The sequence below is a fragment of the Cherax quadricarinatus genome, chromosome 23 (genome assembly GCF_038502225.1).
Source record: "Cherax quadricarinatus isolate ZL_2023a chromosome 23, ASM3850222v1, whole genome shotgun sequence".
NCBI classification, from domain to species: Eukaryota; Metazoa; Arthropoda; class Malacostraca; order Decapoda; family Parastacidae; genus Cherax; species Cherax quadricarinatus.
Window position 1 is genome coordinate 40,296,022 of NC_091314.1, and position 23,761 is coordinate 40,319,782.

Consider the following 23,761-nt stretch of genomic DNA (forward strand, 5'->3'; position numbering starts at 1 on the left):
TCCTCCACTTTGGTACTTTGCTACGAGTTCTTTCTTGAATTCTATCGTGTTTCTCACATTCTTTACCAGAGACCTGGTACTAGAAGCTTTCTTTGGGGCCATGGTGGCTTATTTAGCAGTTGCAAGCACTAAAATGAATGGAATATTATGAAATGTATCATTTGAACGCGTGGGATCGTTCTCATTTTCTGGTAAACAATGGTACACTGTGAATGGAGTGTGGGGCCGCTCGGGGCCGTGCATACGCGTCTGGGATGAACGACTATTTGCAAGTCAAACGATTCGCGAGTCAATATTTTGATGAAAAATGTTACAATTTTCGAAAATTACGACTTCTGATGCTTACGAAAAACGAGGGTCCACTGTACTCATTATTACATTACATACATTGTTAGCATTTGCATGTGTGATGTTTTGAAGCTGTCATTATACTGCATGTAAGTACATCAGAAATGACAAGTATCTTACAGTGCTCGTCATTGAAGTATGCAGTGTGCCCTCCACCCACTGTACTTCAATGTTCAAAGTAATAAATTCCCTACCCTGATGATAGCTTTATTTACAAGACAAAAAGTTATGCTGGCCTTGTAACCTGAAGTGGGATGTCTCAGGATTCCCTGAGGCTACTGGCAACATCTGAAGTGCCTTCTAGGTTGTGTGATGAAAATGACCTGCTGGTCCATGGGCTGCAGGAGAGGAGTGGTATTAGGAGGCAAAAACTTGACCTTAATGAAGCTCATGTCCCCAGAAAGTCGCTCTGCCAAGTCTGTAGGATGACCAGGAGCATTGTCTAATACCAGGAGGCACTTAAGGTCTAATTTCTTTTCAATTAGGTAATTTTTCACATTGGGGGCAAATGCATGGTGTAACCAGTCATAGAAAAAGTCCCTAGTGACCCATGCCTTACTGTTTGCCCTCCACAGCACACACAAATTAGCCTTGAGGACATTGTTTTGCCTGAACGCTCTGGGAGTTTCTGAGTGATACACCAATAAAGGCTTCACTCTGCGATCACCACTAGCATTGGCACACATCAGAAGAGTAAGCCTGTCTTTCATGGGCTTATGTCCTGGGAGTGCCTTTTCCTCCTGAGTAATGTAGGTCCTGCTTGACAGTTTCTTCCAAAACAGGCCTGTTTCGTCACAATTGAACACTTGTTCAGGTTTAAATTCTTCACTGTCTATGTAATCCTTGAATTCCTTCACATATTTTTCAGCTGCATTTTGGTCCGAACTGGCAGCCTCACCATGCCTAATCACACTATGTATGCCACTATGATTCTTAAATCTTTCAAACCAACCTTTGCTGGCCTTAAATTCACTCGCATCACCACTAGTTGCAGGCAATTTCTTTACCAAATCATCATGCAACTGCCTAGCTTTTTCACAAATGATCGCTTTAGAGATGCTATCTCCTGCTATCTGTTTTTCATTTATCCACACCAATAACAGTCTCTCAACATCTTCTAACACTTGCGCTCGCTGTTTCGTAATCACAGTTGCACCTTTTGCAAGAACAGTTTCCTTGATTGCCATTTTCCTGGTCACTATAGTAGAGATGGTTGATTGGGGTTTAGTATACAACCTGGCCAGCTCCGACACATGCACTCCACTTTCGTACTTTGCAATTATCTCTTTCTTCATTTCAACAGTCATTAGCACCCTTTTTCTCAAAGGGTTGGCACTAGAAGCTTTCTTGGGGCCCATGGTGACTATTTTGCAGAAACAAGCACCAAAAACAGTGATAATATGGAATGTACCAAATGTATCCTTAGATGTGCACACACTGGCTGGCTTGTAAACACTGCCACACACGTGGACACGTCTCGTATGAATCGCATTGAATACCGGGTTTTTGAACGGGAACCGAGGCGAAATTTTTGCATTAAAATGCATTGAATACCGGATTCATCGGATACCGATGACATCATGTGCCGGGGTTCCACTGTAATATCAGAGGGGCTTGGAGACGTGACTGATGAACAAAGAGAATGTTATTTTAGAGCCAGGAATGTCTGCATTGTTCATTCTGGACCTTATTTTGAAATTGTCATATTTTTTAATTTTCGTGAAATTGGCCAAATTGCAAATTTCTGACCACGTTATTGGGTAGTTGAAATTGGTAAATGGGCAGTTTCTTGTACTCAATCGATAGAAAAAATAGATTTCTAAAAAAATAGCTGTGAGTTTGGTCAACTGGAACAATGGAATTAGCCGAAAATAGGGCTCAAAGTGGGCAAAATTGCCAATTTGTAAATATCGCAGAGGTCGCTAACTTTGCAAGAGCGTAATTCCGTCGTTTTCCATCAAATTTCGTTTTTTTGGTGTCATTACAATCGGGAAAAGATTCTCTATCATTTCACAAGAAAAAATAATTTTTTTTTTTTAAATTTTGTGACACCAGGAGACACTTCAGGATTGGGGGTTGCGACAGTCAAGGGGTTAAACTGTCCAAATGTAGATCTACGTTCACTTGCATAGCGCTCTGAATTTAGATATACTTTTTTTTCCATTTGAAAGCATTCAAAATAAAATGTAGATTTACATTTGGACAGTTTAAGGGTTAAGAACCTCTTGAGCTGTTAGAGAGAGAGAGAGCTAGAGAGAGAGAGAGCTAGAGAGAAAGCTAGAGAGAGAGAGAGCTAGAGAGAGAGAGAGCTAGAGAGAGAGAGAGCTAGAGAGAGAGAGAGCTAGAGAGAGAGAGAGCTAGAGAGAGAGAGAGAGCTAGAGAGAGAGAGCTAGAGAGAGCTAGAGAGAGAGCTAGAGAGAGAGCTAGAGAGAGAGCTAGAGAGAGAGCTAGAGAGAGAGCTAGAGAGAGAGCTAGAGAGAGAGCTAGAGAGAGAGCTAGAGAGAGAGCTAGAGGGGGAGCTAGAGGGGGAGCTAGAGAGAGAGCTAGAGAGAGAGCTAGAGAGAGAGCTAGAGAGAGAGCTAGAGAGAGAGCTAGAGAGAGAGAGAGAGAGAGAGAGATTGATTTGGAGATTCTGGGATGAGATGAAGAATGTCTACTTCAATGACCTTCTTCATTTCATCCCAGAATCACATGCATATGCAGACAACTGTACACTGACATTCACTTATCCAAGAGAAGAAATGCCAGCTGCTCTAAGCTACATCAATCACCAGCTAAGAGTTATATCAGCTTGGGGAAATAGATGGCAAGTAACATTTGCTCCTGAGAAAACACAAATGATGATCGTCTCTAGGCACCATGATGGTAATGCTGGTGCAGTAGTAAGGATGAATGGGAGGGTGTTGGCACCTGGAGAAGTTGATATCCTTGGGGTGAAATTTGACTCCAAACTAACCATGAAGAACCATGTTGTAAATCGTGCCCTCTTCAAGGGGGGCTCTTTGGCATGGTGAAGAGGCTCTTGGTCTGAGGAATTAGACCTGTCGGTCTCCTTCCTCAGACCAAACCTAATTACCCCCCAATCCCCCCTTCCCTATCCCATCCTCCCCATCCTCCCCATCCTCCCCATCCCCCCCTTTTTCCTTTCCTCCTCCTCCTCCCCACCCCTCCCTTTTGCCCTTCCTCTTTTTGGCCTTTGGGATTTTTCCCACAGGCGCACTGATCCCTAGGTAGGGGAAAGGGTACCGGGGCCCATCCCATTCCGTTGAGATTCTTGGCGGTGGCGTAGTTTGCCATGGAATCTGGATCGCCTGTGGATGTCCCAATCCCTCTCCGGTATCCCGGAGGGTGGCTTTGGGTGTCTTTCGGGCGACGGGTGTATCTCTGGAAGCCACCTTTTGGATTCCGGGGGTGGTGGCTTAGGGAGGTATGCTTTGTGGCGGATATCCGGCCACCCTCTCTTTTGTCCACCGAGGTAGCTCGGCAGATGTGAGGTTGCTATTCTGGATTGCTGGTTTACTGGCACGAAGGGTAGGGTATGGCACGGGTTCCATGCTGCATCTGCACTACTTGCGGTGCTGAGGTCCTCTTGGGCGCAGAGGGAGATTTCTGGCCCTTTCTTTCCTCCTAGGAACTATCCCTCCCAGGTCCCCCCTTTTTTTATTCTTTTTTTCATTTTTCTTTTCTTTTCTTTCTTTTTTTTTCTTAAAAACAAAAAGAAAGAAGTAACCTAACCATGGAGTACCCGATCCATGACCCTGCTACCCCTGGGCCCCTTATTGTTACCGCACCCCGTTCTGACCTCGCCTCGTCTTTTGGCCACTCTTCGGACACTCCTAAGGCCTCTGTACCTCTTGCTGGTGCTGTTTCGTCACCTGCTTCAGGTGCCGGGGTTTCGACTGACTCCTTCAATTTGTCTGATCTCCGCTCTCCTTTGACTATGCTTCTGGCCTCTCCCTCTACGGTGCGGCAATTTTTGAATCGCCAGCCCGTCCCACGTCGGACCGACTCTGGTCCCACTTCTAAACGCCAACGACAATCTCCTGTTGATGTTACTTCGTTACCTTCCCATTCTACTCGGAAAAGACCGACACGTCATGCACTCCCTCTCCACACTCAGTTTCGGACCACACAATGGACTAAATTCTTTACTTTAACCCCTTGACTGTCACAACCCCCAATCCTGAGGTGTCTCCTGGTGTCGCAAAATTTAAAAAAAAAAATTGTTTTTTCTTATGAAATGATAGAGAATCTTTTCCCGATTGTAATGACACAAAAAAAAACGAAATTTGATGGAAAACTGACGGAATTATGCTCTCGCGAAGTTAGCGACCTCGGCGATATTTACAAATCGGCGATTTCGCCCACTTTGAGCCCTATTTTCGGCTAATTCCGGTGTTCCAGTTGACCAAACTCATAGCGATTTCTTTAGAACTCCATTTTTCCTATCGATTGAGTACAAGAAACTGCCCATTTACCGATTTCAACTACCCAATAATGTGGTCAGAAATTTGCAATTTGGCCAATTTCACGAAAATTAAAAAATATGACAATTTCAAAATAAGGTCCAGAATGAACAATGCAAACATTCCTGGCTCTAAAATAACATTTTCTTTGTTCATCAGTCATGTCTCAAGGCCCCTTGGATATTACTCTTGTTTTCTATTTTGAATTTTTATTCAAAAAAATAGAAGATTTACTATTATGCAGACTACTCCAATATTGTAATAATTATATAAATAACATCAACCCATTCATGACTGCATATTAGAATGGCTAGTTGGACATTTATTGGACAATGACATCATTTGTTTACTTTTGAACATTGGCAAAAATCAAACATTTCCCCTACTTTGAGCTCGATTTCCAGGTTCTTTTTATAGTAAAATCAATCAAAATCACCTCTATTTCTATAATATGTTTTCCATTTTGTCAAATGAGACCAAGAAAACGAGAATACAACCATAAATATTATACGAAAATAGACCACAAAGTCGGCATTTTAATTAAAAAAAGAATGGTTGGATTTTTTTTTTCTCATTATGCACTGCGTGCTCCAGGATTTTTTTTATATGGTGCACACTGACCACACAGACCCATTCTCTCACAACTGGGCCTACCAGCTTTCTCCTGCTTGATTTGAAGCCGCTAGAACTTATGAGTATATATACGTCAAACACGGTACCTCGTAAGACGTATATATACGGCCGCGACAGTCAAAGGGTTAAGACCAGCTTCTTCCACTACCTATCTTTCCGACCATAGTATGTATTGGCAAAACGCTCCTACGCCATGTTGGTAGAGGTATTTCTTTTCATGCTCTTAAGAGTGGTACACGTGTCATCACAGTCCAGAATTCTACCCAAGCTCATGATCTTTCTCTTCTTTCACATATCGATGCTATTCCTATCACTATCGAAAAACATCATTCCCTCAATTCTTGTAGTGGTACTGTTATTCTTCCCCATACTACAGTCCAACAGAATTTCCAGACGTGTGGCAATGACATTCTCGAACAGCTGGAACTCCAAGATCTCCCAATTCTCAAGGTAGACACTTATGTTCTTCCTGCCCTGGCTCGTTTAACTTTTGACAGCCATGAACTCCCATCCTCTGTTTATGTAGTAGGATATCAGTTACAAGTTCGGAAGGTGATCCCTACACCGCAACAGTGTAGGAATTGCTGGCAATTTGGCCACCCAGCAAAATATTGCAGATCTATAGCCGAATGCCCAGTCTGTGGTGCCGATGACCATTCTAATACGTCTTGCAGTCGACCTCCCTCTTGCCTTAATTGTCATGAGACTCACCCTTCGTACTCTCGCCGTTGCCAGGTCTACTTAAATGAGTGGGAAATTCGTTGCCTCAAAGAGGCAGAAGGTCTCCCTTTTGCTATGGCAGTTTCTCTTCTCTGCCTCCAAGGGAGACTACCCTGTGTTTCTTATTCTCATGTTTCAAAACGTCCCCCCACTTCTGGGGTCCCATCTTCTGCAGCCTCCTCTGCAGTTGCCAGTCCCATAGTCACTCCTGTATCTAATTCTTTTGCTGTCCTGGGCTCAGCCTGCCCTCACTTCTTTGTGTTCTCCCTCACAAACCCCGGTATCGACAAGACCTCGTACGACACCTCCTCCCAATTGTCCCTCTACTTCTCAGAGGTCCAAAAAATCTCCTTTAACCCCTCCTTCCCTTCATCCACCTCCACATTTTACCTTCCCGGTCTCTGTACCTGGGTCTTTCCCTTTCACTGGCTCCGTTACAAGTGTGGAGGTTCATCCTCCTCCTCATACTGTGCCTTCCTTCCCTGTCCCCTCCCAAGTTTCTTCCTCTTCTGTCCCCTCCCAGGTTTCTGCCTTTTCTGTCCCCTCCCACACTTCTCCAGTTCCCTCCACCCTTTCGCCCCCCCCTACCTTGGTACAGTCCATTACAGTTCCGATCTTTACTCAAACTCCTCCTCCTTCCATCTCCAATATTGTCTCCCATTCGATGTCTCTGAACTCTGAAACACTTGAAACAATCTCTGAATATATTGCAGGGACCAAACCATCAATGGACACTGATCCACCCTCTCTTCCTTCTCTTTCCTCTTCTCCATCTGCGCAACGCCTTTCTTCACAGCACACCGTTCCTTCGCTGCTTGAATGTTTTCCTTTGCCACCGCATGTGGACTTTTCTAACCCCTCTAGTCTGTAGGTACCCTTACCTGCGAATTTCAGGTATCTTTATCATTGCCAATCATGGCCTATTTACAGTGGAATATACACGGCCTCGGGTAATTGGGGTGAGCTTCAGATGTTGCTCTCCCAGTTTTTCCCTGTTGGTGTATGCTTACAGGAACCAAAATTACACTCTGCTGTTCTCTATCCCATCTCAGGCTATAATTTATTGTATTCTTCAGATCCTTTTCCTGATGGGACCTTTAATGAAAGTGCCCTTCTTCTACGCACTGATATTCCGTACCATCAGCTATTTGTTCATACTTCGCTGCATTACACAGCAGCCCGTATCCACTCGCATAGGTGGTATACACTCTGTTCTTTGTATCTCTCTCCTTCTTGGGCATTATCTATCCCGGATATTGCCTTTCTTGTTTCGTCATTACCGCCACCACTTCTGTTACTTGGCGATTTTAATGCCCATCATTTCCTCTGGGGGGGTCTCACTGCGATTCCCATGGCATTCAGTTAGAGGCTTTTCTTGCTACCCACCCCCTCCATGCTTTAAATACAGGTACTCTCCCATTTTGATCCTCGGACTCGTACTCTCTCTTGCATCGATCACTGTCTGCTCTTCCACCGCCGCATTAGACTTCACCTGGTCTGTTCTCCTGGATTTACATGACAGCGATCATTTCCCAATCATTCTTACTTCCCCTTCATATTCACCACCTCTTCGTAACTCACGCTGGCAATTTGATCAGGCAAATTGGAACCTTTACTCACAACTAACTGTTTTTAGTGAGGTTGCTTCTTCGTCCTCCATTGATGAGCTTTTACACCTCTTTTCGTCCTCCGTTTTAATTGCAGCTTCTCATTCTATACCCCAAACTTCGGGCAGGCATTCTCAGAAATGCGTGCCTTGGTGGTCTCCTGCTTGTGCTCGTGCAGTACGTTTGAATCGCGCTGCGTGGGGCAGGTACCGGTACAATAGAACCACGGAGAGACTTCTTGATTTTAAGCAGAAGCGTGCGATCGCTCGCCGTGTCATCCGTGATGCTAAATGCACTTGCTGACGAGATTATGTCTCCACCATCACCTCTGCTTCCTCTATGAGTGCAGTCTGGAAAGAAGTACGAAAACTGAGTGGTAAATATTCTCCTGACCCGGCTCCTGTTCTGCGGGTTGCCGGTGCTGATATAGCAAACCCACTAGATGTTGCCAATGAAATTGGCAATCTTCTGGTCCGTATTTCTCATGGGCTCCATCTATGCCCCTCGTTTCTTTCCTCAAAGTCTGCCAGAGAGTTAGCACCCTTTGACTTTTCTTGTCTCAGAGTAGAACAGTATAATGTGCTTTTTACACTTCAGGAACTGGAGGCAACACTCTCAGCGTGCTGATCATCGGCAGCTGGGCCCGACGACATTCATATTCGTATGCTACAACATTTACATCAGTCAGCCCTTGCAGTCCTATTATGCCTTTTCAATCTTATTTGGTCACAAGGAGTTCTTCCACAGCTGTGGAAATCTGCCATTGTTCTCCATTTCCGCAAACCGGGTACTACGGGACATGAAGCCTCCCACTATCGTCCCATTGCTTTTACCAGTGCAGTTTGCAAAGTGATGGAACGCCTGGTAAATAGACATTTAGTGTGGTATTTAGAGACACACAACAGTCTCTCCACTTGTCAATATGGCTTTCGTAAGGGCCGTTCTACCATAGACCCCTTACTATGCTTGGATACGTATATTCGTAATGTCTTTGCGAATAACCACTCGGTTATTGCCATATTTTTGACCTTGAGAAGGCATATGACACAACTTGGAGGTATAATATTTTGGCCCAAGCCCACTCCTTAGGCCTCCGAGGCAATCTACCATCCTTCCTTAAGAACTTACCTGACAGACATTTCTGTGTTCGGGTTAATAATGTGCTCTCCCCAGACTATCCAAGCTGAAGGTGTCCCCCAGGGATGTGTTCTGAGCACAACACTTTTTCTCCTTGCTATAAATGATTTGGCCTCTAGTCTTCCATCCAATATGTTGATGACTTCGCTATTGCCTGTGCAGGCGCTGACTTTCACCTCATTACAGTTTCTCTCCAGCATGCGGTCGACCGTGTTTCCAATTGGGCCACCACACATGGGTTTAAATTTTCCAGTACCAAAACTCACCAAATTACTTTCACTAGACGCTCTGTCATCTCCGATCATCCTTTGTACCTCTATGGCCCCCGTATCCCTGAACGTGATACAGTCAGGTTTCTAGGCCTCCTCTGACCGTAGGTTATCCTGGAAACCTCACATTACCTCTCTGAAGGCAACTTGTCACAGCCGGCTGAACCTTCTTAAAACCCTTGCTCATCTCTCATGGGGAGCTGATCGTCGAACTCTCCTTCACCTATATTCCACCCTCATTTTATCGAAACTTGATTATGGTGACCAGATCTATTCAGCGGCCTCTCCTGCTACTCTCTCTAGCCTAGCCTTAACCTCATTCATCACCAAGGATTACATTTATGCCTTGGTGCTTTTCGCTCTTCCCCTGTTGAGAGCCTGTATGCAGAAGCGAACGTTCCATCCTTATCCGATCGCTGTGATGCCAGTTGCCTTTGCTACTATGTACGCTCTTATGATCTCCGCAATCCTTCCATTTATAGAATGGTCACCGATATTAGAAGACATTCTTTATTTGTTCGCCGCCCCTCTTTGCTCCATCCCTTCTCTCTTCGCCTACATTCGCTCTTGTCTTCTCTTCAATTACCACCTTTCTATGTTCATATAGCATCTCACTTTTCCCTACCCCCCTGGGAAGTTCCAGCTGTTCGAGTCTGTTCTTTCTCTCTCCCTTGCTCGAAAGCCCAACTGTCTACGGTAGCTTCCTGCTCTCTTTTTCTTGACCACTTCCACTCTCATTCTCATGCCATTGCAGTGTACACAGATGGCTCAAAGTATTCTGACGGCGTAGGATTCGCAGCATTGCTTCCAGACAGCATCATATGAGGGCATTTACTATCTTCGGCTAGAATTTTTACTGCTGAATTGTATGCCATTCTTGCTGCACTTATCCGTATTGCATCTATGCGTGTGTCATCATTTGTGGTTGTCTCAGACTCCCTTAGTGCTTTACAGGTTATACAGAAATTTGATACACCTCACCCCTTAGTCCTCTGTATCCAACTTTGGCTACACCGCATCTCTACCAAGCATAAAGATATTGTTTTTTGTTGGGTCCCTGGTCATGTTGACATACAGGGCAATGAACAGGCAGACACTGCTGCGACGTCAGCAGTACATGACCTACCAGTTTCATATAGAGGTGTTCCATTTACGGACTATTTTGCTCCAATAACTACCCACCTTCACACCCGTTGGCAACAACGTTGGTCTACTCTGCTCGGTAACAAACTTCAATCTATTAAACAGGGTATAGGTTACTGGCCGTCTTCTTGTCACCAGTGTCGAGGTTGGGAGACGACTCTCTCCCGTCTTCGCATTGGCCATACTCGTCTTACTCATGGATATCTCATGGAGAGGCGCCCTGCTCCTCTCTGTGAGAATTGTCAGGTTCCATTATCGGTCAGCCACATTCTGTTAGACTGCCCACTTTATCAACGAGCACGCAGAATTTACCTCCAACTTCGTCTTCGCTCCGCTGCTCTCTCTTTACCTTCCCTTCTCACTGATGGTTCCACCTTTCATCCGGACTCTCTCATTGACTTTTGACAACAACTGACTTACTTCACAAACTCTGATGATACCTTCAGCCTTTTCTACCTCAATCTCTTGTTACCCTCTACCCCCGCACTATCCCCTGCCTCGCTGTTTTCTGTAACCTACTGATCATCCCTTCCCCCTTCTGCCGCCCAATACCCTCGCTTCCTTCCCTACCCTGCAGCACTGTATAGCCCTTGTGGCTTAGCGCTTCTTTTTGATTATAATAATAATAATAATAGAGAGAGAGAGAGCTAGAGAGAGAGAGTGAGCTAGGGAGAGAGAGCTAGGGAGAGAGAGCTAGGGAGAGAGAGCTAGGGAGAGAGAGCTAGGGAGAGAGAGCTAGGGAGAGGGAGCTAGGGAGAGAGAGCTAGGGAGAGAGAGCTAGGGAGAGAGAGCTAGGGAGAGAGAGCTAGGGAGAGAGAGCTAGGGAGAGAGAGCTAGGGAGAGAGAGCTAGGGAGAGAGAGCTAGGGAGAGAGAGCTAGGGAGAGAGAGCTAGAGAGAGAGAGAGCTAGAGAGAGAGAGAGCTAGAGAGAGAGAGAGCTAGAGAGAGAGAGAGCTAGAGAGAGAGCTAGAGAGAGACAGACAGAGAGAGAGAGAGACAGACAGACAGACAGATAGACAGACCTGTTCTTTGAACAAACCAGCAGGCTCTCTGACTTGGTGAACTCACTCACACATCACCCACTCAGCTACTCCTATCTCAGCCCAGCAGGTGGTATTGTGCCTAATACAAGACCACAGACCTACATCCCTGCAGCTGCCTCAGTGCCCTACCTCTCTCGAGGACAGGCACCTTGCATGCCTTACACACCCATCACCTCAAGCTGACCACATCATGAGGAGCCAGTCTATCAGCATCCTGTCGGCCAACATTAGAGGTTTCATCACTAATGTTGGAGAGCTCTCACACAGTTTTGTGAACACTCGATGTCCCGACATGATAGCTGTTGTTGAAACATTTTTGAACGACAGGACTCCAGAAAATTCTGCAAGAATTGCTGGCTACACCTCATGGATGAGAAGAGACAGGCAAGGGCAAAGAGGAGGTGTTGCTATAACTTAAGAACATAAGAAAGGAGGAACACTGCAGCAGGCCTGTTGGCCCATACTAGGCAGGTCCTTTACAATTCATCCCACTAAGAAAATATTTGTCCAACCCAATTTTCAATGCTACCCAAGAAATAAGCTCTGATGTGCAAGTCCCACTCAAATCCAACCCCTCTCACTCATGTATTTATCCAACCTAAATTTGAAACTACCCAAAGTCCTAGCCTCAGTAACCCAACTAGGTAGACTGTTCCCCTCATCAACTACCCTATTTCCAAACCAATACTTTCTCATGTCCTTTCTAAATCTAAACTTATCTAATTTAAATCCATTACTGCAGGTTCTCTCTTGGAGAGATATCCTCAAGACCTTATTAATATCCCCTTTATTAATACCTATCTTCCACTTATACACTTTGATCATGTCTCCCCTCATTCTTCGTCATACAGTGAATGTAATTTAAGAGTCTTCAATCTTTCTTAATAAGGAAGATTTCTAATGCTATGTATTAATTTAGTCATCCTACGCTGAATGTTTTCTAACGAATTTATATCCATTCTGTAATGTGGAGACCAGAACTGAGCTGCAAAATCTAGGTGAGGCCTTACTAATGATGTATAAAGCTGCAGTATGACCTCTGGACTTCTGTTGCTTACACTTCTTGATATAAATCCCAGTAATCTATTTGCCTTATTACGTACGCTTAGGCACCGCTGTCTTGGTGCTTACCATAACCCCCAAGTCCTTTTCACAATCTGTATGGCTAAGTTCTACATTATTTAACTTATAAGTGCTAGGGTTATGGACACTCCCGAGCTTCAGAACCTTGCATTTATCTACATTGAACTGCATCTGCCACTTTTCTGACCAAGAATTGAGTTTGTCTAAATCCTTCTGAAGTTCCCTAACATCTACGTTTGAATCAATTATCCTACCTATCTTTGTGTCATCGGCGAATTTGTTCATATCACTAGTAATTCCTTCATCAAGATCATTGATATATATTATAAACAACAACGGGCCCAAGACTGATCCCTGTAGAACGCCACTTGCTACTGATCCCCACTCGGATTTAACCCCATTTATGGACACACTCTGCTTCCTGTCTGTGAGCCATGATTCGATCCACGAGAGCACCCTTCCCTCAATGCCATGAGCTGCCACTTTCTTTAACAGTCTTTGGTACAGAACTCTATCAAAAGCCTTACTAAAATCTAAGTAAATAATATCAAATTCTTTATCGTGGTCAACAGCCTCAAAAGCTTTACTGAAGAAAGTTAATAAATTAGTTAGACAAGACCGGCCTCTTGTGAATCCATGCTGAGTATCATTAATCAAGCTATGCTTATCGAGATGGCTTCTTATAATCTCAGCTATATTTGACTCTAGTAATTTGCCTACAATTGAGGTCAGGCTTATTGGGCGGTAATTTGATGGTAACGACTTGTCCCCTGTTTTAAAAATAGGAATTACATTAGCCATCTTCCACATTTCAGACGCTACACCTGTTTGAAGAGATAAATTAAAAATATTAGTTAATGGTTCACAGAGTTCCATTTTGCATTCCTTAAGAACCCTTGAAATAGCCTCATCAGGACCCGGTGACTTATTTTCCTTTAGTCGGTCTATCTGCTTCACAACCATTTCACTAGTGACTCTGATGTTACATAATTTATCTTCTTCTGGCCCACTATAAAAATTAATTACTGGAATATTGTTAGTGTCTTCCTGTGTAAAAACTGAGAGAAAATAATTATTTAAAATCGAGCACATTTCATTCTCTTTGTCAGTAAGATGCCCATAGTTATTTTTAAGGGGACCTGTCTTATCTCTAACTTTTGTTCTATAGACCTGGAAAAAAACTTTTTGGGTTAGTTTTAGAATCCCTAGCATAGTCCCTTTTAGCTTTTCTTATCCCCTTTTTCATGTCCCTCTTAATGTCAGTATACTGATTCATAAGATGACCCTCACGTCTTTTGATACGCCTATAAATTCCTTTCTTATGCCCTAGTAGATATTTGAGCCTATTATTCATCCATTTTGGGTCATTTCTACTTGATCTAATTTCTTAATCTAATTTCTAATTGATCTAATTCTTGCTGTGTGCTTCTCTAAAAGTGTACATGCCCAGCACATTGATGTTGCCATCCCTACTCATCCTGAAATGATGTTCTTCAAGCTATGCATAAACACTAGTACCTCTGTACTAGCATGTGCAATGTACTGACCTCAGTGGCAACATGCAGACCCCATCAACTTCCTAATGGAAAATGTGGACTCCCTTCTGCTACAACACAACTGTCAACATGTCATAATTGTTGGTGACCTCAACTAACACCTTATACAGAGGGACTTTGATGACCTTCTTGCAGTATTTGACATGAGAAACTTTGTTGATTTCCCTACTCACATCTCTGGCTCCTCTCTTGACTCAGTAGTGGGTGATGTAGCAGAAGGTATAGTCACTTGTCAACCCCTTGGCTACGTTGGATCATCTGACCACAAGGCTGTTTTTATGACACTTAAGATCCCAGCAGAACGAGGTGAGGAGTCCACACGCACAACCTGGCTGTGGGAAAGAGGTAATTGGCCAGCCCTTTGCTCTGAGCTCGCCACCACTGATTGGAATGTTGACAACCAAGTGAAAGCCTTCACTGGACACATCCTTAATCTACAACAAGAACACATTCCTCACTGGCAGTATGTGATGAAGCCTACAGATCAGCCTTGGTTTGGCTTTCATTGTAGATAGGTTGCTACTGCTAAGTACAAGGCATGGTGAAGGTATAAGAGACATCCTATCACCTATAACAGGAACTTGCACAAGCAAGCCTGTAGGCATATAGGTGACGTTCAAAAGTGGGCCATCGCTAAATGGGAGATGGACACAAAAAGAAAGCTAGCATCAGGTAGGGTAGGCTCCAAAACCTGGTGGTCCCTGGTCAAGGACAGACAAGGTTATCTGCCTGATGAACTCATTCCACCTCTAAATCAACAGGATGGAACCACCTCTACTAGTAGTCAAGAGAAAGTGAACCTCTTTGCTGAACACTTTGCTATCAAAATACATGGTATGTCAATGGTAATATGGCTCTGGGTCACAGTGTAGGTAGCCAGTAGGTGTAGCCCAGGTGGGTTACACCTGCTGGCTACCTACACTGACTGCGCTGATTTCCTACGGATAAATACTACTCACCTCTCACCCTACATTAAGACTACAAATATTTTAAGGTGAGTAATGAATGTATTGTGTAGGTATTTTATTTTCTGTTGTGTTTTTTAATGCCTTGTTCTATTACTAACTTTAATTTTATTAATATTTTTGGGTGTCTGGAACAGATTAACCCTTTGAGGGTTTTGGTCGTACTAGTACGTTTTACGCGTAGGGGTTTTTGACGTACTAGTACTCATAAATTCTAGCGGCCTCAAATCTAGTGGGAGAAAGCTGGTAGGCCTTCATATGAAAGAATGGGTCTATGTGGTCATTGTGCACAGTCTAAAAAAAATCCTGCAGCACACAGTGCATAATGAGAAAAAAAAAACTTTGACCATTTTTTTTTAATAAATCAGCGATTTTGCAGTGTATTTTCGTATGGTATTTATTGTTGTATTCTAGTTTTCTTGGTCTCATTTTATAGAATGGAAGACATATTACAGAAATTGAGATGATTTTGACTGGTTTTACAAAGAAAGGTGCCTTGAAATTGAGCTCAAAGTAGCAGAAATGTTCGATTTTTACCAAACTTCAAAAGTAAACAAATCGTGCCAAGCGTGCAATACACGTCAACTGGTGAGTCTAATATTCTTTTACAAGTGCACCAATAATATTTATACCATTTTTTACACTAATGCAGTAGTCTGCATAACAGTAAATCTTATATTTTTTTTGAGAATAAAAATTCAAAGTGGAAAGCAAAAGAATATAAGAGGGCCCTTGAGACGTGACTAATGACTAGAGGAAATGTCATTTTAGTGCCAGGAATGTCTTTCTTGTTTATTCTGGACCCTATTCGGAAATTGGCATCTTTTGAAATTTGTGTGAAATTGGCAAAATTGCTAAATTCTGACCACTGTACTGGATAGTTGAATTTATAAATGGGTGGTTTCTTGCACCCGGTCGATAGAAAAAATGGAGTTCTAGCGAAATATTCATGTTTTTTGTCGACTAGTACAGTGAAATTGGCCGAAAATGGGGCTCAAAGTGGGCAAAATCGCCGATGCGTTAACATCGCCGAGACCGCTAACTTTGCGAGAGCATAATTCCGTAAGTTTTCTATCAAATTTCAAACTTTTGGTGTCTTTATGATCGGGAAAAGATTCTCTATCTTTTCATAAGAGAAAATAAATTTTTTTTTTTTTTAAATTTGGCAGACCCTGAGAACGAGTTTCGGAGAGGGCCTGTCGACCCTCAAAGGGTTAATTGGATTTACATTATTTTTTATGGGAAATATTACTTCAGTTTTTGCCCATTTCGGTTTTCAACCAACATTCTGGAACAGATTAAGGACAAAAACCAGGGGTCCACTGTATTCTATTAGTACACTCTATATGGCTTTAATAAGTTAGGTAGAGAAGAATTACAGTTTTGATGTATTATATAAAAACTACAGTATTACAATTTAGCACAATTTAAAGCAATGAAACTGAAACAATTTTAAGTTGGAAGTAGTTCTCAATAGAACAAAATCAGCAAGACATCCTATTGGGGCAAGTGTTCCACAATGAAGCATTCTGGGACCATTGTTATGGAATGCCTACTTCAATGACCTTCATCTCATCCCAGGATCCTATGCATATGCAGACGGCTGTACACTGACATTCACTTATCCAAGAAATCCCAGCTGCTCTAAGCTACATCAATCACCAGCTAAGAGCTATATCAGCTTGGGGAAATAGATGGCAAGAAACATTTGCACCTGAGAAAACACAAATGATGATGATCTCTAGGCACCATGATGGAATGCCGGTGCAGTAGTAAGGATGAATGGGAGGGTGTTGGTACCTGGGGAAGAAGTTGATATCCTTGGGGTGAAATTTGACTCCAAACTGACCATGAAAAACCACGTTTTAAATCTTGCAAACAAGGCAGCCAGAAAGCTTACAGCACTGCACCGTATCTCGCATCTGCTTGACAGTAGGGGTTGCAAGATTTTGTGCGAGGCACAAGTACGCTCACACCTTGAGTGCTCCACTTTCTTGGTTTGCCTGCGCCCCTTCTCATCTGCAACTGCTTGACAGAGTGGAGAACAGAGCAAGACGTCTCATATCTTGTCTGGGTCAATCCTGGATAGATCTGTCATTTCAGCAGAGCCTTCAACACAGGAGGGATGTGGGTGGCCTTACTGTTATGTACAAGGCCAATATTGTCAGAGTACCACACTTGGATCCACTTCAAGGACAGCATGAAGCAAGCTTCTATACCGCAAGATGGGCAGCAAGCAGCAACTTCACTCTGGCTGTACCCTTCTCCAGATAATCACTTCATCTGAGATCATTTATCCCCAGGATGACTCGAGTATGGAACACATTCGTACAGCATCCTGTTCCCTACTTGTATGTTTCATAACAATAAAAATGCTTTCAAATGAGCTGATGTAGGTAACAGCTCTTAGCTTGCCAATAAAGTTAGGAATCCTTAACCTGTAAATAGCTTGTCAATAAAGCTAGGGATCCTTAACCTAACCTTGTCAAACCCCGTGTAAAAGAAAAAAAATCTAGAGAGGGAGAGCTAGAGAGAGGGAGAGCTAGAGAGAGGGAGAGCTAGAGAGAGGGAGAGCTAGAGAGAGGGAGAGCTAGAGAGAGGGAGAGCTAGAGAGAGGGAGAGCTAGAGAGAGGGAGAGCTAGAGAGAGCTAGAGAGAGAGCTAGAGAGAGAGAGAGAGAGAGAGAGAGAGCTAGAGAGAGAGAGAGCTAGAGAGAGAGCTAGAGAGAGAGAGAGAGCTAGAGAGAGAGAGAGAGAGCTAGAGAGAGAGAGAGCTAGAGAGAGAGAGAGAGAGCTAGAGAGAGAGAGCTAGAGAGAGAGAGAGAGCTAGAGAGAGAGAGAGCTAGAGAGAGAGAGAGCTAGAGAGAGAGAGAGAGAGAGAGAGCTAGAGAGAGAGAGAGAGCTAGAGAGAGAGAGAGAGAGAGAGGTAGAGAGAGAGAGAGAGGTAGAGAGAGAGAGCTAGAGAGAGAGAGAGAGCTAGAGAGAGAGAGAGAGCTAGAGAGAGAGAGAGAGCTAGAGAGAGAGAGAGCTAGAGAGAGAGAGAGCTAGAGAGAGAGAGAGCTAGAGAGAGAGAGAGCTAGAGAGAGAGAGAGCTAGAGAGAGAGAGAGCTAGAGAGAGAGAGAGAGAGAGAGAGAGAGCTAGAGAGAGAGAGAGAGCTAGAGAGAGAGAGAGAGCTAGAGAGAGAGAGAGAGCTAGAGAGAGAGAGAGCTAGAGAGAGAGAGAGCTAGAGAGAGAGCTAGAGAGAGAGAGAGCTAGAGAGAGAGAGAGCTAGAGAGAGAGAGCTAGAGAGAGAGCTAGAGAGAGCTAGAGAGAGAGAGAGCTAGAGAGAGAGAGAGCTAGAGAGAGAGAGAGCTAGAGAGAGAGAGAGCTAGAGAGAGAGAGAGCTAGAGAGAGAGAGAGCTAGAGAGAGAGAGAGAGCTAGAGAGAGAGAGCTAGAGAGAGCGAGAGAGCTAGAGAGAGAGAGCTAGAGAGAGAGAGCTAGAGAGAGAGAGCTAGAGAGAGAGAGCTAGAGAGAGAGAGAGAGAGAGAGAGAGAGAGAGAGAGAGAGAGAGAGAGAGAGAGCTAGCTAGCTCTACTAAGGGAAGGATATCAGCTCACTTCCTTGATGGAACATAACCCATGAAACCCTTCTTAAGAATGTATTAATCACTTCCTAGACAGTCGAGGGATGTCCTAAAGCTTAAGAGATAACCTGTTTTGTGGTCGTGGTTTTAGAGGGTTCTGTCATATTTTAATGGTGAGCACTGTATTTACAGTAGTATATAAAATCACTATAAAACAATGTTAACTAATGTTTTATTTTTCAGCTGTTAAACCTGGCTTTGGATCGCCATGTATATAGCTGGTACCGGGAGATCTCCATCCACGACCAGCTGGCTGATGAGATTCGCTACATAATAAGATATGCTGTAGCAGTGTTGGGCAGCAAACTTTTAAAGGTACTTTATATGTTGAATGTGTGGCAGCTTAGCAAGTTTTTTCAGGTCTCTTAAAAATCCATACACACTTCTTTATGTATATTAGACCTAGGGGTTTATGTGTATGTAATTTAGAATTTTTTATTTATTGTAAATTAATGTTATTTGGCATAAATTGTAAATGATTTATTGGTTAATGTATATGCTCTACTTTTATATTTCTGTATGTAAATCTAAAAGTACTGAAAGGGAGAAAGTGCTGTAAAATAATAGTGTTTAAATTTTCATCATGTGATGGAAACAATGTGAGAAGAAAGCACAGACAATCCAGTTTATAATGTGAGTAATGATATTGAATTTTGGGCAGTACACATTACACCTGCTGCTCTCGTTAATCTAACATTAGATAGAGGCAGTGCCTAGGTGTTACTCACCTAGTGTAGGTCACACTGTTACAGATGGTATATCATACACAGGGTTGGTTGGTAAAATCTCATCACTTTACCAAGTTTTATGTAAGCATAATTTTTGTGTTTTGATAAAGCCTGGTAGAACCCTGGTCTAACCCTAGTAAAACCCTGGCAAAACCTTGGTAAAACTGAATATCCCTTCCCCATGATCCACATGCTTGTTTTTTTTTGTTTGTAACATTTCTGTGAATGATCTTTACCACAAATGTAAAAACCGACATAAAAATGCAGGAACCAAAGGAATGTAGTTTGTATTGATTGCAGAAGCAGTAAAAATTACATTAAGATTTCATGAACATTGTATGAAATAAATACTGTACATCAAGATTCTACATGCCACTCTACAGACACCTTCACCCAGCAACTCCGTCTCTCCATTCCCCAACGGTGCTCCCTCCAAGGTACTATACTGCATGGTGTATGCACACCTTTTTAATGCAGCAAACCCCAGCTCTTTCAACAACACTATTAATGAACTATTCTGTCTGAACAACATGCCTGTCTTCAATTTCCCAGACTCCATGCCTTCAGCCGACGTTCTCAATATTCTTTCCAATGTCGTGAACTTTACTGCACCCGCAAACCTGTCTCCTGCCCAAGCAACTGCTCCTGTAACTTCTATAATCACTTCCACCGCCGACAGTGATGATCATGCTGCCTCAAACACTATCTCCCATGCCTCCCAACCTGCTGTTACACAACCATTACACCTCTCCACTGCTCCTCTCGACCCTCAGTCACCTGCTAACACCATTATAGACTCGCCAAATGATTCAATTTCAGAAGAAGAAGATAGTGACGACTCCAGTACACCCTCTTGGGAAAACCTTACCTTCTACACTTCTCCAGCGAATACTGACACCATGACCTGCACTGAGCTCTACAAAGGCCTTGGTGCTGGAACAGTCAAGTATGCCTGCGAATCACCTCTTTACTTCACACTCGCCCAAGTTCTTGAGTTCATCAAACCTCTATGTTTCACCTTCAGTAATAAGACTAAACTATACCACCTCTCCAGGAGCAGCTTCAAAAAGTTTGAAAATGGCTCCACTGCAAACCTGCCTCCTCAATTACTCTATAACTAGCACCTGTGTGCTGCCCTCTGATATTCCTACCTGCCTACCCTCTCCTGCGACCTAGAAACTGTCGTCTTCTCAAGACTCCAGACCTCAACTACCATGAGACCGATGCAAGCACAGCTTGCTCTTCCTGTTTTCTCCAAGTTCGTCCCACTAGCGCCTAGCAGCTGGGTTAAGCCCTGGCTCTTTTTCTTCGACTATGGATGCTCCTCTCCGCTGCTATTCTTTGCCTATTCCATCTTCCCTGCTCACTCCACATGGGGTCTTACCTAAACTTCCTTGATCTTGATAAATACTGTACTGCACTTCCATTAAAATAACAGCTAGCATTATTTTAATGAGTTTGATACTAAGTCATCAGTAAAAGGACCTACTGTGGTAGTCTGCTGTTTCTGGACCTACTGTGGTAGGAGTCTGCTGTTTCTGGACCTACTGTGGTAGGAGTCTGCTGTTTCTGGACCTACTGTGGTAGGAGTCTGCTGTTTCTGGACCTACTGTGGTAGGAGTCTGCTGTTTCTGGACCTACTGTGGTAGGAGTCTGCTGTTTCTGGACCTACTGTGATAGGAGTCTGCTGTTTCTGGACCTACTGTGGTAGGAGTCTGCTGTTTCTGGACCTACTGTGGTAGGAGTCTGCTGTCTCTGGACCTACTGTGGTAGGAGTCTGCTGTCTCTGGACCTACTGTGGTAGGAGTCTGCTGTTTCTGGACCTACTGTGGTAAGAGTCTGCTGTTTCTGGACCTACTGTGGTAGGAGTCTGCTGTCTCTGGACCTACTGTGGTAGGAGCCTGCTGTCCCTTTATTTACTGTGGTAGGAGTTTGCTTTCTCTGGACCAGCTGTGGTAGGAGTCTGCTGTTTCTGGACCTACTGTGTGTGGTAAGAGTCTGCTGTTTCTGGACCTACTGTGGTAGGAGTCTGCTGTCTCTGGACCTACTGTGGTAGGAGCCTGCTGTCCCTTTATTTACTGTGGTAGGAGTTTGCTTTCTCTGGACCAGCTGTGGTAGGAGTCCACTGTCTCTGGATCTACTATGGTAGAAGTCTACCATCTCCCTAGAATTAAATGATCTCTGAAATAGGAACAGGGAGTGAGATAGCATCATAGTAGGCCCTGCTCTCCTTTGATGTCATCTCTAGTCACTAGACCTCATTTCTGCTTCAGTATATAAGGTACTATATCTGTACTTTAAGCTAAGGGACTGACCATCTTCCATGATGGCTGATTGATCTCAAAATTACTTCACATTTTCTACTGCTTTCAGAGTTATATTCTCCTGTATTTGACTGAAGTAACCTGTTGTGCAAGCAAAATATTTCAGTAATAAAGATATTTAAGTGTTTCATATACATCTTGTTCATCAACTTGTCAATATTGTATACCATTAGTATAACAATTGTAGTAGGAGCAGATATTAAAGTATTGCCAGGAAAATGTAGACATTTTCAATAGGCAACTGGATCACCACCTCTGCCAAGTGCCACATCAACCAGGCTGTGATGACTGTGTGAGCCAGCAGTGGCACAGTCTGTCCTCCTAAGCAACAGCCATACTTTTGACAGTTTATAAACTGTCATAAAACTTTTAACCCTTTCTTCTTAACAGCAAATTTCATATTTAACTTAGAGTTAGGTTAAGTGTGGTTAGCTTAGATTGTTTAATAGTCATTGTAAACCAGTTACATATAATATATCTACAAGGCAATAGATGAAATTGTAATGCGAGCAGAAAATAATAATGGGGATTGACAAAGGGTTCATTGCCTTTTTTGTTTGCATGACAATTTCATTTATTGCCTTTGCTGTTATGTTATAATTGGCTAATTTTTATTGTTAGACAAAACTCTAGCTTAACTAAACCTACTTTAACTATAAATAATATATTCATAAATGAAGGAATTTGTTTAAAAAATTTGCATGAGAAAATATACTGTTTATAACATAAAAATTGTGACCATTGCTAAAGTTTGTGGGTTGAACAACAAGAGACTGGTTGAACAGGTAATTAAAAGAAGAGATTGCTCATAGGCTGAGCTGCAGGAGTAGAAAAACTTTAAAACTGGCACAGTATATCATCAGCAGTTAATTGATGACCTCCTGGCACTCCTTGATTCCCTAAAGACAACCTTCTCCTGTATTATTCTTACTGAAACCTAGCTTAAGCAGGACACAATAGATATCTACTCAATACAGTGGACCCCCGCATACCGGACGCATCGCATACCGTACAATCTGCATACCGGACGCTTTGATCGCAAAAATTTTGCCTCGCATACCGCCCAAAAACCCGCTCACCGCCCTTCGTCCGAGACGCGTCCAATGTGCGGCCTGAACCACGCTCACATGTTCCGCCGGTGGCATTGTTTACCAGCCAGCCTCCGCGGTAACATCCAAGCATACAATCAGAACATTTCGTATTATTACAGTGTTTTTGGCGATTTTTTCTGGAAAATAAGTGACCATGAGCCCCAAGAAAGCTTCTAGTGCCAACCCTACAGCAATAAGGGTGAGAATTACTATGGAGATGAAGAAAAAGATCATTGATAAGTATGAAAGTGGAGTGCGTGTCTCCGAGCTGGCCAGGTTGTATAATAAACCCCAATCAACCATCGCTACTATTGGTGGTACAGCTGCTGCTGCTGCTGCTGCTGTACCACTGTCAGCTGCTGCTGCACTGTCAGCTGCTGCTGCACTGTCAGCTGCTGCTGCACTGTCAGCTGCTGCTGCTGCTGTACCACCGTCAGCTGCTGCTGCTGCTATAGTACCGTCTGCTGCTGCTGTAGCATCGTCTGCTGCTGCTGTAGCATCGTCTGCTGCTGCTGTAGCATCGTCTGCTGCTGCTGTAGCATCGTCTGCTGCTGCTGTAGCATCGTCTGCTGCTGCTGTAGCATCGTCTGTTGCTGCTGTAGCATCGTCTGTTGCTGTTGTACCACCGTCAGCTGCTGCTGCTGCTGTAGCATCGTCTGCTGCTGCTGCTGCTGTAGCATCGTCTGCTGCTGCTGTAACATCGTCAGTTGCTGCTGTAGCATCGTCTGCTGCTGCTGTAGCATCGTCTGTTGCTGCTGTAGCATCGTCTGTTGCTGCTGTACCACCGTCAGCTGCCGCTGCTGCTGTAGCACCGTTGTTGGTGTGGCTTATTGAGAATACCAAGAAACAATTAACCCCAGAGGATTTGCCACCCAGGATAACCCAAAAAAGTCAGTGTCATCGAAGACTGTCTAACTTATTTCCATTGGGGTCCTTAATCTTGTCTCCCAGGATGCAACCCACACAAGTCGACTAACACCCAGGTGAACAGGGAAAATGCCTGGAACTAGTGCTCATATTGGTGAAT

The 23,761-nt window shown here is 43.6% G+C and overlaps 1 protein-coding gene across 1 annotated transcript in view; it reads left to right on the forward strand.

The window, feature by feature from the left end:
* The window catches only part of LOC128685684 (sorting nexin-14), a 395,830-nt gene that overhangs the window by 13,325 nt on the left and 358,744 nt on the right, over positions 1-23,761 (forward strand). Inside the window, exon 3 of the mRNA XM_070088102.1 lies at positions 18,775-18,906. Within this exon, the coding sequence (XP_069944203.1) occupies positions 18,775-18,906 (132 nt within the window). The remainder of the gene's footprint in view (positions 1-18,774; positions 18,907-23,761) is intronic.